At 40.9% G+C, this 16,156-nt stretch overlaps 1 protein-coding gene across 2 annotated transcripts; it reads left to right on the forward strand.

The window, feature by feature from the left end:
• Positions 1 to 959: 959 nt before the first annotated feature.
• On the forward strand, positions 960 to 15,958 carry LOC143122997 (uncharacterized). 2 transcript variants are annotated; one of them, XM_076284065.1, is made up of 2 exons: positions 960 to 1,131; positions 12,900 to 15,958. In XM_076284065.1, exon 2 carries the CDS (start codon positions 12,935 to 12,937, stop codon positions 14,336 to 14,338), a length of 1,404 nt encoding a protein of 467 aa, XP_076140180.1. In that variant the 5' UTR covers positions 960 to 1,131; positions 12,900 to 12,934; the 3' UTR covers positions 14,339 to 15,958. The 2 variants fall into 2 exon arrangements, with proteins under 2 accessions (XP_076140180.1, XP_076140181.1); XM_076284066.1 differs by lacking the exon at positions 960 to 1,131 and adding an exon at positions 3,133 to 3,187.
• The last annotated feature ends 198 nt before the right edge of the window (positions 15,959 to 16,156 follow it).

Raw genomic sequence — 16,156 nt, forward strand, 5'->3', positions numbered from 1 at the left:
AATTGCTTATTTATTTTGAGTTCATAGAAATGTCTACAGATGCAACACAATTTAGAAGTGGGCATATAGATTACAGTAATAAGGATAATTGAATGTTTAAGTAGGCTAGCCCCATTGACTGATTTAGTGTATGCCTAATCCTGTGCACATTTCAGATGCAACACCATTGCAAAACGCACATGGCAGCAGGTGAAAATGAAACACAAACACATTATTCAGAATAGTGGTTTATATAGTCATAGCTTGCATTAATATTTGTTAATTATAAAAACATGTAGGCCTATGCTTATAGCCTTCACTTGGCCTCTGTTTTACAGCTAACAAGAAAAAGGTGTCTTTGAACACTACTGTAAGGCACCAGAGTGTTTTACAGTAGCAGAGGAGTTGGCCATCGCAAATAATAGTGGAAGGCCGATTATGGAGGGGGTTGAGGGAGGCATTCGGTCGGATTCTGGTGCTGTGGTAATGTGTAGCCTTTATGTGCAGGCCAGGGTAGTAATATGACATTCAATTCAATACGTTTGTTAAAATGGTGATTTTAATTTATTAGGCCTACTATAGGCTATGTCCGATTTATTCTTGCTCAGATGTTCAGCATATGCTACTGTAGGCCTATGTCCGATTTATTTTCGGACATACAGTAGGCTATTCTTGCTCAGATGTTCAGCATCACCAATGGAATACATGAATGCCCACGTACGGGCATTGCTATGAGACGTCTTCCTAGATCATCTGACAAAGATAACGAATTCCTTCGGCTGACAATCTGGCGGTCTCTAAAACCCCTCGCCCTGCGAAGAGAGTCCCTCACGATTTGCGCTCCAATGTCGTATGGATCATCCATGTACGCCGACATGTCTCGGGAGAAATTGTTAGTGGAGGGGTGGTACTTATAAAGGGTGTGGTTAACGGAAACCTCGGGTTAACCCTGGATGCAGCGTAAATTGCCATGGCAGCATACCTCGGTTGAAACATATCCACCTTTCGTAGTAGCCTACGGGTTAGTCGGGAAGTTACGCCACACGTGATCAAGTTACTCTCGAAGTTACCCAGATAACCTCGCTTCGTAGTACAGGGAAGGAGTTGGACAACCTCCGATCCAGGAAAGGAGATTTGTGTCCAGTGGCCGAGGTGAGTGGTTCTCAGCATGCGAGAGTACTGTGTACTTATAATGCACTCTAAAATGAACATTACTCATATCTGACGAGATAAAACATACTTTTTTAGAGTATTTTCATCTCATTTAGATTAAGAAAAAAAAAGTCACAATTATAATCTATCTGTCTGGACTTAAAGGCAATAGCCTATTAATTCCTTATTATGAATATTTTACTTTGACACTTAGATGTATAGGGCAAAGACCTTAAAACATACAAATATCACAACTCGAGATATTTGATGTTATCTAATTATATTTCTGTTTTATCAAAAATGAGGAAACAATAGCTTTATGCTTGACTAAATCGGCTAAACTGAGCCTCCAACTCAGACACAGCTGATGATTGTATTAGCACTTTGGGGACCAAAACGCACGCACGCACACACACACACACACATTTATTTGAGGATTGAAAAAACCACGACATGAACAGCATTCAGAATGAACATGGAAACAAGTTGACAATTATTATTTTTTGTGCAAAAATTAAAATCCATGATAATTCATAATCATACAGTCTGTCAACATTTAGCTTTCCAAAAACGGGAGATTTTTTTTCGGGGGGAGGGGGGCAGTGTTTATACCGGATCTGTGTTTTAATATTTAATACGTTTCATACACGTGTTTCAACACTGCATTTCGGTCGTTGCTTTTACCTTACCATTACCTTAAGCATGCCAGTTATGTATCCACCATACCTGCCTGGACCTGCCTGCAGCCTACTTCCAAAACTCCAAAGTTGCTTGCTGTCAGATTTGGTTCCGAGGGAACAAGTTCAGTGTATCAACAACACTCAATAACAGTTTATGTGATGTGTTAATCAATTAAATTCCCAACAATTTCACAACAGCTAGTTCTGGGGCCTGTACTACGAAGCGCGGTTACTGGCTTATCTGGGTAACTTCGAGAGTAACTTGATCACGTGTGGCGTAAGTTCCCTATAACCCGTATACGAAAGGTGGATAGGTTTTAACCGAGGTATGCTGCCATGGCAATTTACGCTGCATCTCAAACCTGCTCCGAGCAGGTTATGTGCTTGGTTAACCCGAGGTTTCCGTTAACCACACCGTCCTTTATAAGCTACCACCCCTCCACTAACAATTCGAGACTATTCGAGACTAGCCTATATGTCGGCGTACCTGGATGATCCATACGACATCGGAGCGCAAATCGTGAGGTGCTCTCTTCGAGGGGTTTTAGAGACCGCTATATATATATATATTAGTAGTGTTCTGACACCTTTTTCTTGTTAGCTGTAAAACAGAGGCCAAGTGAAGGCTATAAGCATAGCCTACATGTTTTCATAATTAAGAAATATGCAAGCTATAACTATATAAACCTACTATTCTGAATAATGTGTTTGTGTTTCATTTTCACCTGCTGCCATGTGCGTTTGGCAATGGTGTTGAATCTGAAATATTTACAGGATTAGGCATACACTAAATCAGTCAATGGGGGCTACTTAAACATTCAATTATCCTATTACTGTAATCTATATGCCCACTTCTAAATTGTGTTGCATCTGTAGGCATTTCTATGAACTGAAAATAGGCAATTTAATTATTTCAACTCATTTCAGACATTCCGCAAGCTATGAATCCTCCGTAACACATATTTGAAGAACATGTGGAAATAAAACTTTACTTTTAGGCATTTAGGCTACCCGATCTGCAATACGTTGCCAACAGTCTTGCCTTGCTTTGTTCACTGCCGACGTATTTGATTTTTGTCGTAGAGTGGGTTTTAATTCCTGGAGTAGGCCATTCATCTAGCCCGCTTGCTAACGACGAGACTCAGGCTGCGCAGTTGGCACCCGCTTAAACGGTTGAAATTGAAACTAAGTGATCGTGTATGTGTAGGGTGTATTTCATACACAATCTGGCAACCTGAATGCTGCATGATTTTAAAATGAAGTTTGATGGCCATGCAAATTACGGGAGTTTTCCGGGAGAAATAACAAAACGGGAGGGTGCTGGGAAATGACCTTGAAATACGGGAGAAACCCGGGAAAAACAGGAGTGTTGACAGGTATGTGGATAATGATGGTGGACGTTTAATAGTTAGAATAATAATAGATGTGTGACGCATATGAAGAATGTGTGTGAGGTTAATGCTCATTTAATGTAAGACGTAACATAATGCAGGAGAGCAGGCAGAGCTCTGGTGCAAACACAGCTTCCACACTCCTAACACCATATAATACAAACTGCAGTAGCCTACTTCTCCTGACAGTTATATCTGAGAACGTCTCTATATCAGCAGCTGGTGGTGAGGAGGATCAGGGAAACTGTGCTATAAGAGATGCTAATGTACAACAAAAGAACGCAGGGAAATTACCAAATCTAAAACCCACACGTGTGATTCTTAATATCCTACGCCAGGATTTCCATGTAGCAGAGTTAAAGGTTAGAATAGCCTATGTGAAGCAAATGCATGGCTCCAGACTGCGACCAATGGTCGCATTTTGCGACAAAAATTTGAGACAATGTGACTAATAAATGCGACTGTAAATATGCTTTTAATATATGCTGTAAATATTACTTCCATCTCGCTAAAATGGATTTCCGTCAATTGGTTTCCATAGAGCCATATGGTTATGGTTATGGGATTTGGCAGACGCTTTTGTCCAAAGCGACATATAAATACAGTTAAATTTCACAGTAGGCTAAACAATTTAAAAAGTTGGTAAGACTATTAAGAAGAATATCATAAGCAACGATGTTAATTCAATTAATAGCCTAATGAAAATAAACAATTAGACTAAACCATAACACAAGAAACGCTAAAGTGCATGTTGAACAGATGCCTTTAGAGCCCTCTTGAAAGACCCAAAACTATCACAGTGAACGGAGAGCACTGGGTAACTCATTCCACCAACATGCTGCCAACATGGAACCACTGAGGAAAAGATCTTAGGGGCCGTGCACACGACGCTGGTTTTTGTGAAACCGGTGAGGTTTTGTTAACGGTTACGCCTTGGCAGTTGTAGGCTAAGTTGCTAGCCTATTTGTGGAGGTTTCTTTATTTGGAAAGTTGAATGCGCATTTTCCTCTGGAGAACGTTTGTTTGTAGACCGTATACCAAGACTGTGACAAGCTTTGTTGTAAGAACAAGAGGCTTTTGCCAGGCCCAGAGTGGGTAATCGGGAGAATTCCCGGTGGGCCGCTTCACTTTTGGGCCGGTCGAGGGAAAAATATTGACATTTGTCACGTTAATCTATCTTCTCTTAAAGTTGGCTACACACGTTTGCATTCTATGCCTAACACCGCAGCCTCTGCATGGGTTGTTCTCCCCTCACAAGAAAAGTTAATTGGTTGGGTCCAGGAAAAAAAGACGAAAAGTATTGGAAGAAAATGCTGCCAAATGTGCCAAACTTCCAATTTTTTTTTGAAGAGGACAGACATGTGGCAACTGGTAAAGAGAGATAGCCATGATTATAACGGCGTAATTGGGCTAACCTACTGGACGTTGTAGCGTCGCAAGTAACATATTAAATTAATTAAAATATTAGCCTTTTTGTATCATCCAATATGGCGATTCATAGACTTTGCAAATATTATGCAAATATTGATAACACAACTCAAGCTTGATCTGTGTATAGCCTAGGCATAAAAACAAAAGTAGCCTCTGAGCAGATCAGCCAGTCCCCCGCTGAAAATTATGAGCCCGAAATTAGCTATGACTACAGGGACAAGTAGAAAGGATAATAGAGTTAACCTTATGGATTAAAGTTATTTTATGTAAGAAAGAGCAGTAGGCTATATGACAGCAGTAGGGTATGATCAACGTGCATGCCTTGTTTGCTCAGAAGTGGGTGTAGTAAAGGAGCAAATCACCAAACAACAACATAGCTGACCCATGCAGAAAAAAACATGTAAACAGTAGTTCAATATGCCTCTTAGTGGAATTGTGGAATACATTTCAAATGCTTTATTTCTTCCTTCCTGTTTTTGTTAACTTATCAACCTATCCTTGTGGAATAGGGGAATATATCCTATAATAAAAACTACAGGATAAGAGCTGAAATGTTGCCTTATTTATCCAATTTCCACCACCACTAAAAAAGTGGGCCGGTCTTGGCCCTGAAACTCCCGGGCTGAAAAGTGGCCCCACTCCGGCCCTGGCTTTTGCAATAGTCAAAAGATAATGCGCCTTTATTGTAGCCTAGTAGAGTTTGCGAGGTGGAAAACGAGAGGAAAGTGTTTAAAATGTCCATTTAAATAGTAGGCTAATATTATGCACTGTTAAGCGTTTTAAATCCGAAATAATAAGGAATGTGAGGAGGTTGCTATTAACTTTAAAGAGTGCATCTACAATTAAAACTACAGTGTATCTACAGTCTATGAGGCAAATTGAATAGCCATGTCCGGTATACGGATGTCTGCTTTAGTTGACTAGATTTTAATCAGTCAAATTGAAGAGCTGGAGTCCGTTAATGTTCGTGCAAATAGGCTGATTCATGTCCCTTGCATTTTGCAACTGCGAGGTCCATGGCAGGCGCCACACAGAAATGTTTCATTTTGGGAGTGAAATGTCCACGCTGTCCCCTCTGCGACGCGTTCGCCCCCCCCAGTTTCAGAGCTATTCTAAATGCAAAATTGCACAGAGGGACGTGATTGTGGTAAATAAACTATATCCTAATAGAAAACTGATAGCTTTCCTGGCTAAATGGTATAAGTTAGGCCTATTAGACAACATAAATTGTGCTGACGACCCAAATAAAATCTCCTGCGACCCACCCGTGGGTCGCGACCCAGTCTTTGGGAAACACTGGCCTACAACATCTCTCTTTAGAAATATAGGAACAGCGTATATGCTGAAGAGTGACGACTGCGTAGCATGCAAGAATACCCCCAAGAAAAGTTTGAGAACCTGTGGCCTAAAACAATATGATTGCATGCAGGTTGCATGTTAAATCTGAAGTGAGATGGGTCGCGATGGTCTGTCATTTTTAAAAAGTGGGTCCCCAGAAAAAAAGTTTGGGAAACACTGGCCTACTTTATCACCTCTAGTGATGCTAGTGCAACGTGGACGGAACGCTCTTGCCTGCCTACTAGTTGGGTCATCTATAGCAGTTCCGTGACCGTGGAGAGCTAAGGTTTGTTTCTCACTGGATTTGTCATCTATAAAGGTAAAAGAAAAAAATTAGCCGGGGTGCCCCTCACAAAAATGTAGGGAAATTTGGCTGCCGACAGCCAAACTGGAAATTAACTTTTTAATGATTTTGCCCACAGTGCTGCATAATACATTGTTTCTGAGACTATTAGGGTCAAGAAATTCATAAATGATGTAGATGTTTTGATTTGACCTATTTTTGACCTTCAAATTCAAGATGGCTGCCAATATTTGGCTCTTTAAATGTCAATTTTTCAAAATCCTCATAGAGCCTTAATATTAGGCTCAAATGGAAGCTCTGCTCATACTGAGTTCAGTTATGGACAGTAAAATTACAACTTAAACATAGGTCATCAGATGTCTGTCGTTTTGAAATAATTTTATTTATTATGATTTCTTTATTGAATTACCTAAAGACTCTCCATCTGACTCCTCTCATCATCACTGCTACTCTCATCTGAGTAGTCATACAGTAAGGTGTGAGCTGCTGGGGCAGGGGGTGTGACACACTGGTCGACACTTTCCGTTCACTTGTTCCCAGCCGTACAGATTGTATACTTATTCTTCAGTTTGTGCCATTTGGAAACTCTGGCCTGCCCGCAGCTCACATCTGCACTCCCAGCATAAATGACGGAGAGGACAAATGCCTTCATATCCGCTCCGACTTCATGTTTTAATTCCAGACTCTCACCCACTAGTCCCAGTCGCTCTCTTGCCTCAGAATTGATCTTCACCTTCTCCAACACCTTCTTCTTCCCATGCCCATAGAACCCTGAGGTGTGGTCACTGCCATTAATTGATGATATCTGCAACCTCTTCCTAGAGCATGTCATGGCAGATGATTAACGCATGCTTGTGCTTAATCAGCAGATCACCTCTGACTTGCTGTGAAATGTAAGCTGCTTGGACATACACATATGTGTCCTCACAGTCTAGAACAACAGGTCCAGTGTACTTACTGGCTCTCACCTTTGCATAGGCATAATGTTGGTTGATGTTTCACCCTTACAGTATATGATGTCACCCTGCATCTGACCCACTAGTCTTTTCAGCTGTTCCTTTACAAGTTTCTGTAATCTGACCTTGTTTCCGGAATTAACCATGAGTTGGTTGAATTCAGCAGCACCAGGGAACCTGGTCATTGTTAATTCCAGAAACAAGGTCAGACTACAGAAACTTGTAAAGGAACAGCTGAAAAGACAAGTCAGTCAGGTGCAGAGTGACATCATATACTGCGAGGAAGAAACGTCAACCAACCTGAGCACTGGCGTGGCTAATGGTTGACTATGTCTTTAGACATCCATAAGCAGATACAATGCTGCTCTTTGCCTATGCAAAGGTGAGAGCCAATAAGTACACTGAACCTATTATTCTAGACTGTGAGGACACATATGTGTTTGTCCAAGCAGTTTACGTCTCGCAGCAAGTCAGAGGTGATCCTGTTGATTAAGCGTAAGCATGCATGTTGCGTATGTTGAGTTTCCAAATGGCACAAACTGAAGAATAAGTGTACAATCTGTGTCCCACCTGATGATGAATCTTCATATGGAAAGGACAAACTACCTTAAATATTTCCAGCTCCATTATAACCTGCAAGAGAATCATTCTTCCATTGGTCACGGCTGGGAACTAGTGAACGGAAATTGTCGACCACTGTGTCACACACCCCTGCCCCCCTTGCCCCAGCAGCTCACACCTCATGACTGCTCAGATGAGAGTAGCAGTGATGATGAGAGGAGTCAGTGTAGAGATTCAACAGATTCAGATGGAGAGTCTTTTTAGTTAATTCAATAAATAAATCATAATAAATAAATACATTTAAAAAGCGACAGACATCTGATGACCTATGAGTATCTTGTAATTCTACTGTCCATAACTGAACTCAGTATGAGCAGAATTTCCATTTGAGCCTAATATTAAGGCTCTATGTCGATTTTGAAAAATTGACATTTAAAGAGCCAAAAATTGGCAGCCATCTTGAATTTGAAGGTAAAAAAATAGGTCAAATCAATAAATCTACATCATTTATGAATTTTTTGACCCAAATAGTCTCAGAAATCATGTATTATGCCGCACTGTGGGCAAAACCGTTAAAAAGTTCCATTTCCAGCTTGGCTGACGGCAGCCATTTTGGATATAGGGCTCTCACAATTTCCCCACATTTTTGTGAGGGGCACCCGGCTATTTTTTTTCTTTAATCATTATAGATGACAAATCCAGTGAGAAACAAACCTTCGCTCTTCACGGTCACGGAACTGCCATAGATGACCCAACTATACCTGCGTGAGAGCAGATATGTGAAATGTGTAGCGAGCCCGGCGAGGAGATGATGCCTAGCCTCCTGTCCTGAGAACCAATCCATAGACCTATGTCCTCTGTAGTGGACATAAGTTCTAGATGCATACCCCTTTTAGACAGGTGATATTTTTGAGATATGTGCTTCCTAGAGGCATTTTTTAGTAAAAGTTGGGAACAGGACTTTTTAACATAAGTAAGGTGTGATGAATCCAACTAGCCCTGTTCCCAGGCTGAATTTTGAGTTTATGACCATCAAATTAGCATAAACAAAATGGTTGCCAAAATGGCGATTTTGGGCACTTTCATTGGGCGGATGTCCTTATACCATGTAAATTAATTCATATTGTTCACAGAAATCACAGATGTGAACAATATTAATTTATTTACATGGTATAATAATGCCCGTCCGAAGAAGGTGCCCAAAATCGCCATTTTGGCAGCCATTTTGTTTATGCTAATTAGATGGTCAAAAACTCAAAATTCTGCTTGGGAACAGGGCTAGTTGGATTCAGTACATGCTAATTATGATAAAAAGTCCTGTTCCCAACTTTTACTAAGAAATGCCTCTAGACCCATATACAAGGATTTTTTCTTGAAATAGCACTTGTCTATTTCCCTTTGAGCTATTCTATAGATTTCACAATTCCTGTGGTCTTTTAAAGAGGACATCCTGGGATTTCGAGAAGCCCCTGGCTGCAGCTTGCAGATCGGGGCTGGGCTCAATGTGGGGCGGAGCGCAACGTTGAGCTCAGCCCACCTTCAGCACGTCTTCTCACGCTTCAGGGCCTACCTTGTTTCCTACTGTCCAAGTTATATTTCTCAACATAATCTCTGGGAAGAATGCTTAAATCCATAAAAGCATTTCCTCGACTTCAAGAGAAAAAAACACGGAGGTTAGACTCTCGCTGTTAGGCTAACAGTACTGGGTATAGCCTAGTGCGTAGGGGAGAACTGGTGCAATAGTAACAGTGGTACAAATGTAACAGTGTTTTATTCTCAAGATGGTGTAGCTACGGAAACGTAAATAGACAAATATCATGTAATTATGTAGAATCTTACAGCCATCCAAATATGAATGGTCTACTTAAATACGACCAGAGATATTAAGAAAAAGGTGCAAAATTCAAGCATCGCGATTTTTTATTTATTTTTTAAACCGCAACTGTTTGTTTAAGTTTGCTTCGTGAAATTTGAGCGTGTGGACTTCAATCACATGTCATTCATATCTTCAGTCCCTCTGTTTCAAGTTAACATGAGTGCCATTTATATAGTCATAGCAAATGCAATTAAATGAAAATAACAGTTGTAACACCCGTCTCTATGGCAAAATGAACTGATTTTATTGCGCGAACACTTCTGATTGCGAGTTATGTGATTTTTGTACCGCGATCACACCCAATTAAATGTATGTATAAACAATAGGCTATAGAGGCCAATAGCAGACCTTTATCTTGTTGTTGACCATATATTATAGGAATACTAAAGAGGTTCATTGTTGCATGTTCCCTTTGAGACTCGCACAGGCTACTAAACTATTCTATAAAGAAAATACCGATAGGCTAGAGATAAAATGCATTGATAATGTTATTGCTATAGGCCTATGTTGCAGACTGCATGTAATCATCTTTATAGCGTAGCCTAGGCCTACTTAAATTACCCAAGAAACGCTGATGGTGTAGCACATATTCTAGAACGCTGGGGGGGAAGGGCAATGATTAACGTGGGCAGTAGTTCAAGGACGATACGCTTTTATAGAGTTCAGCATTCGGTTGAGAAAAATGTAACTCCGAGTCCGGGTAAATATAGACAGACACAGAGAGGTCAACAGGTAATGACGAGCTGATTTTGGGCTGAGCTCAACGTTGCGCTCCGCCCCACATTGAGCCCAGCCCCGATCTGCAAGCTGCAGCCAGGGGTACTTGTTTCTAATGATATATCATGTGATTGGCTGGGTTGCTGGGAACTTCCTCTTCCTGGTTCTCAAAAATGGTTGACATCAAAACAAGCACATTTTATGGAAGGAGGAGAGATAAGTCAAATAGTGTCTTCTTATTAAGCATTCATGGCAATATATGCTCTTGTTAATGAAAATGTCAGGAATGATTAATTTTGAAAGAAGTTAAGTTATTTACATTTTGAAATAATAGTGACTTTATGAATAGACACTAGGACCAAAATATTTAGATTTTTTGGGGAATTTAGGAGATCATTTGTATAGGATGAATGAGGGGGGGGGGGGATCAGATTTGGAGCTCTCAGGTGATGAGTGAGTGAAACAGAGATGAGGACTATGAACCTGTGCCTCAAGAAGATAGCAAGGAAGAGTAAGACTAAAAAATGAATTATCGCAGATGAAAGAAAAACATGAAAATGAAATGAACAATCCAGAAAAAAGAAATACTGTCCAAAAAGGCAAATAAAGTAGTGTAGAATGATAAATAACATTTTCCCTTATATTTGGTTAAGTTTACCCTTAATTTAAAAACCACTAAAAGCATAATTTGTCCATTTTTGTCTATTTTCATGGCTACCTTTTCATACTAAAACGGTCCTTTTGTTCACCACAGGGGACATGCTATAAAATGTAAAATAAAAATAAATTTAAAAAAATAAAAATTGTAAGATGTTTTTTTTAATCCTAAATAGAAAGAAAATCACAACAAAAAAGAAATTGTTGGACACTTTTTTTTCTTGGTTCTCAGGAGGCTAGGGATGTCACAGGTGGGCTAGCCTAGTTGAAACTTTCCATTTCTGTTAGAATAAGACGTTGAGATGAGTGTAGCAATGTAGCATAAGCTGTTTTCTTCTATTGGTGTTAAAGTTATTAGAAGGAAATAGGCTACCAAGTTAATTTGATGAAGAATATGTGCAGTTTGAAATATTTAGACCCGACAAAAGGTGAAGCAAGTAGGCATACTTTATCAGTATAGCTAAGGCAACTTTATCAGTATAGCAAAGGCTAATGTGAATAACTAAATAGTTTAATTAATTGCTCCTAAACTGGGCTGGCGCGTTTGATCGCGTTCAGAGACAAATCAGTCATGATTGACATCATGATGTTGCACACCTGTAACTGCTTGAGTAAGCCTATTTCACAGTGTCCAGGTGTCCGGCCTCGTTGATGTTAATGATGCCTTAATTGGCAGGGTAAAACGTCTTCCTGCTTTTGTCTTTCCTGTGGACTTTTCTTTTGCTGTCTATGGGACTGTGCTGTTCCACAGGAAGTTGATTTACACAGCGGCCCCATCTTGTGAAATGGGCTGACAGAAACGCATATTGTTCCGTATTATTGAGAATCAACTCAGTGCAAATCCGACATATCAGTATAATACGTTGGGAAACCTTGCTGCTGCCATTTATCCCTCTCGGTTTGTCTGTCATCACTATCCCAACAGAGAATGCACTTATCGTTAGAGCCACTGAGTCACGACGCCTAGCGTGTATGCTATCTTGTTTTGACAGATATCCCACTTCCTGTGGGGTGTAGCCTACTACGAATCTCGATTAGTGGGTTTGCGAGGTATGTTGCGCTCAAAGCCCGGCTATGCTGTGACACGAAATGATGGTGATTCACTAGTCCCCTACAGTATTTTGAAGGAAGGAACCAGTTCTGTATGCATAATTGTAACAGTACACTTGCACACACACACGACACGCACAAACACGCACACAAACACATAAACACACATACACACACACACCCTCACACACATGCACCCACACATACAAACACACCTACACACAAACACACACACACACACAAAAACACACACACACACAAAAACTAACTTACATGCAGGCACACACACTCAATGAACACACACAGAAGCACACATATACACAAAAACAACCACACACTCTGCACACACTCAATTACAAACACACAAAAAAGGAACAAAGTAGGAAATGAACGCAATATGACAAACATGACTTATTTTTGTGGAAAAAATGTGCTGGACTGGGCGGCGGTACATTTAGTTTATTAATGATTAGTGGGTTAATGATTGTATCTAACAGCTGTTCAGATTCTTGCACAGCCAACAGACCTTTGGAAATGAAGACTGAGAGTGACAAAAGAGTGCAGTGAATTATGTTATGTGTGTTGCAGCTGGTCTGGGATTTAAATAGGACCCAGACCAGCTGCAATTTGTTTGATAGGAATTAAAAAAATCTTATTAGTCCATGGTCTAAGAGGGGACCACATACTGCCCTGTGGGGACTTATTTTCTGATAATGACTGGCGGACAATACATTATGCCTTACTTATTTATTTATTATATGTATTCCTAATCCGACCCTTATGTGTTGTGCTGTCATCCTTCTGTAGACTGTAGATGCTGAATCCCAGTGCACTGAGCAGACATGATACAGAGGAAGCTATCATTGTTGGTTGGCATCACCATGTTTACCCTCCTCCTGATGCTCAGGTGGGAGCAAATAATACACCTGGTGAGCCTGATGAGAAACGAAAGACCCTCAGCTGAGCCTGAACCGCAGACAGACCTGCCATCAGCAGAGTCTACACTACCACTATGGCAACGGGCACCCATGGAGACCATCAGCCCCATCCCAGGCTCCAGACACCTCATGGTGTCTGCCTTTAAGGATCACAGACTGGGCGGGGCCATCCTGGTCATTAGCATCATCTGCAGGCAGGAGCTGCAACCGCTCTACTGCGTCCTGTGCGCCAACGGCGATGCTAATGCTAATGCTGATGATGCTAATGACAGTGGTAATACTGATGCTAAAGCTAATGGGGCTCTGGGTCAGTGTACGACTTCACAGGCAAAAGTAGATATACATAGCGACCACTTTGGCTTTCCTTTTCACACTTCAGACGTGTTTTGCACTACTAAAACATCACAGCAAGCCTCATATGTCAGTATAACATCTGACCGAAACACCATTGACAATTTGACATTTTTAACAATCCAAAACCAGGAGGTCAAAGAATCTTTTAGGTACAAATATACTATATGCATTTCCAACCTTTTTGGGGGGTACAATAATGCCCTACAGTTTGCACAGACCATGGAGGTGTACAAACTGATTGGGGTTCAGAGGGTTGTCATTTACAACACAAGCTGTGGCCCAGATGTTGAGAAAGTCCTCACGTATTACATGAGAGAGGGTATGCTGGAAGTTGTGCCTTGGCCAATACACAAGTTCCTAACGCCCTCTACTGGGTGGAAGTATGACTTACATCACGGTGACATTCATTATTATGGTCAGCTGACCACTCTGAATGAATGTATATACAGATATATGTACCAGTCAAAGTACCTCCTGCTGAATGACATTGATGAAATCATTATGCCTTACAAACATGGTAAACTGGAGAAGCTAATGGACACATTGCAGCAGCAACATCCCAATGCAGGGGTCTTCAGGATCGAGAACCACATCTTCCCCAAAACGCAGTTTGAAGACAGTGGCCGATTTCGTCTGCCTCAGTGGAGGCGCGTGCCTGGTGTGAACATCCTGGAGCACATCTACCGAGAGCCAGACAGGAATAGCGTGTTCAACCCCACCAAGCTGCTGATTGACCCCCGGAGAGTGGAGCAGACCTCGGTCCACACCACGCTGAAGCAGTTTGGACCCGTTGTCACTGTCCCATTCGATGTCTGCCGCATCATCCATGTCAGGACCCCCCTGCAAGAACACCTCTCCAAAGACCAGCTGCTCTTGGACAAGAAACTCTGGGAGTTTGAGAAGCGTTTGATTCCCAGCATTGATCATGCACTGAATCAGTCGGGTCTGCTGTGAATCACTGATGTCCCCAGATGTGGCGTTACTGTTAAGAAAATAGAATCACCTTTGTGTCTTTGGTACATTATTTGTAAGAAAAAACATATCAAGCACGCATTTGACTAAAATATGCTCTAGTTTTACAAAATGTTGGGCTGGTTGGCACTGGCAGGCCAGACAAAGTCCATCGCAGCCCAGGAAAAACATGTACATGAGCAGGCTACATCTCAAAGTCAAGGTCCTTCCAAGTCTGGTCCCTTAGAGATGAGGCACGGCTCCTTCACATTCGGACAAAACACACACTGGAACAGACTAGTGGGTGTGCAGAATCTACAGGTATGTATCAATAGGCTTGTTCAACATGGGTTCGTGGCTGACGATGTCAGACGGGTGGACCTAAGACGGCAAACAGACCTAGACATGAAAATAATGAATGATGAAATAAACTAGAATTCACTTCCGGAGGAACTGCGAAGTGTGCTTGCTCTGGTGCAGTCACCAATGTGAGCAGACCTGGCTTGATCCAAAGATTCTAACAGTGCCTTTTCAGTGTTGGAGCAGTGGCAATATCTTAAAAGCTCTAGGAGAGGGCTATTCAATGTTGGCCTGCGGGGCGAATGCAACCCGTTGAATTTTACCTGCGGCCTGCCTTCAAATCTAGCTTAGATAGATAGATAGATAGATAGATAGATACTTTATCGATCCCCAGGGGAAATTCAAGGTCTCAGCAGCATACATACAACACAAACACATTCTTTAACAGCAGAAAGAGTAATTAAAGTATATAATATAATATAAAAACACAACTAAGCAATAAGGACAGTAGAAGATAAAGAATATGCTATACTAAAATACAAATTATACTAACTAACACTTAATACAATATATAAAAATATACTAAAATACAAATTACAAAAATACAAATTATACTAACTAACACTTAATCTAAATCAATTCTAAAAAACAGTATCCACATAGTGGTGATTAATCAATCAGAGGCGCTTGCAATGACTGAGGCAGGGACTGAGCCTGTGATTCTCTGTGCATAGTAAGGTATGGTAAGGTGCTCTAAGGAGCTCTGTGTGAATGAGTGTCATGGTGGTAGTGCAATGGTGATAGTGGTCATGGTGATAGTGCTTCCATGACTAAGATGAAATCAATAAAATAAAACAACAGCAGTGATTAGCTGCAAAAATAAACAATGTTGCGCCTCTCAAACTGGGCTGTCAGATAACCTACAGAGGAATTGACCAATGGCAGCAGTAAACGTTTCACTGTGGTTTATTTAACAATTTTTATTTATGACAGGCATTAAAATGCTGTTTGTTAGTCAGGATACTGTTTCACTGATTTATTTTAAAAATATGAGCTATGACAGAAGTTGGGTGTGAATGTTCCATCACCTAATACTGTTTTACTGGTTTATTTTACAAGTAATCTATATGGACCTGCTCTATAAGCACCTTATGTCTGTTTGGAATTGTTTTGAGAACCTATTGATGTATCAGAATAAAGGAATGTCCACCACATCCAGTGTTTTTTTTTTGTGTGTGGATATATTTCACTTAACTCATTAAATGTAGCTGGATACTCATGAACGCATGTCTATAACAGCCACAATAAAAGTAATTATAGCAACACTGTATTTTTAGTGGCTCACGACGACCCAGTGGTTTTCCTGTCTGGCCCACTTGGTAATAAAGTTGAATAGCCCTGCTCTAGGAGCACGTCATATTTGGAGAGAAATTGTTATATCCTCTAAATGTATAGGTTGCAGTTGACGCTGGTCACATGCCTTTTGCCTAAACAGGCTGTCATGTACACAACATATTTCCA

The sequence above is a fragment of the Alosa pseudoharengus genome, unplaced genomic scaffold (genome assembly GCF_046254945.1).
Source record: "Alosa pseudoharengus isolate Yale_2024_CS ecotype anadromous, Long Island Sound unplaced genomic scaffold, YU_APseudo_1.1 YU_APseudo_1.1_scf_14, whole genome shotgun sequence".
NCBI classification, from domain to species: Eukaryota; Metazoa; Chordata; class Actinopteri; order Clupeiformes; family Clupeidae; genus Alosa; species Alosa pseudoharengus.

What these genes read in the sequence shown, in the direction of transcription:
- LOC143122997 (XM_076284065.1), top strand. Translation starts at nt 12,935, where the DNA reads ATGATACAGAGGAAGCTATCATTGTTGGTTGGCATCACCATGTTTACC.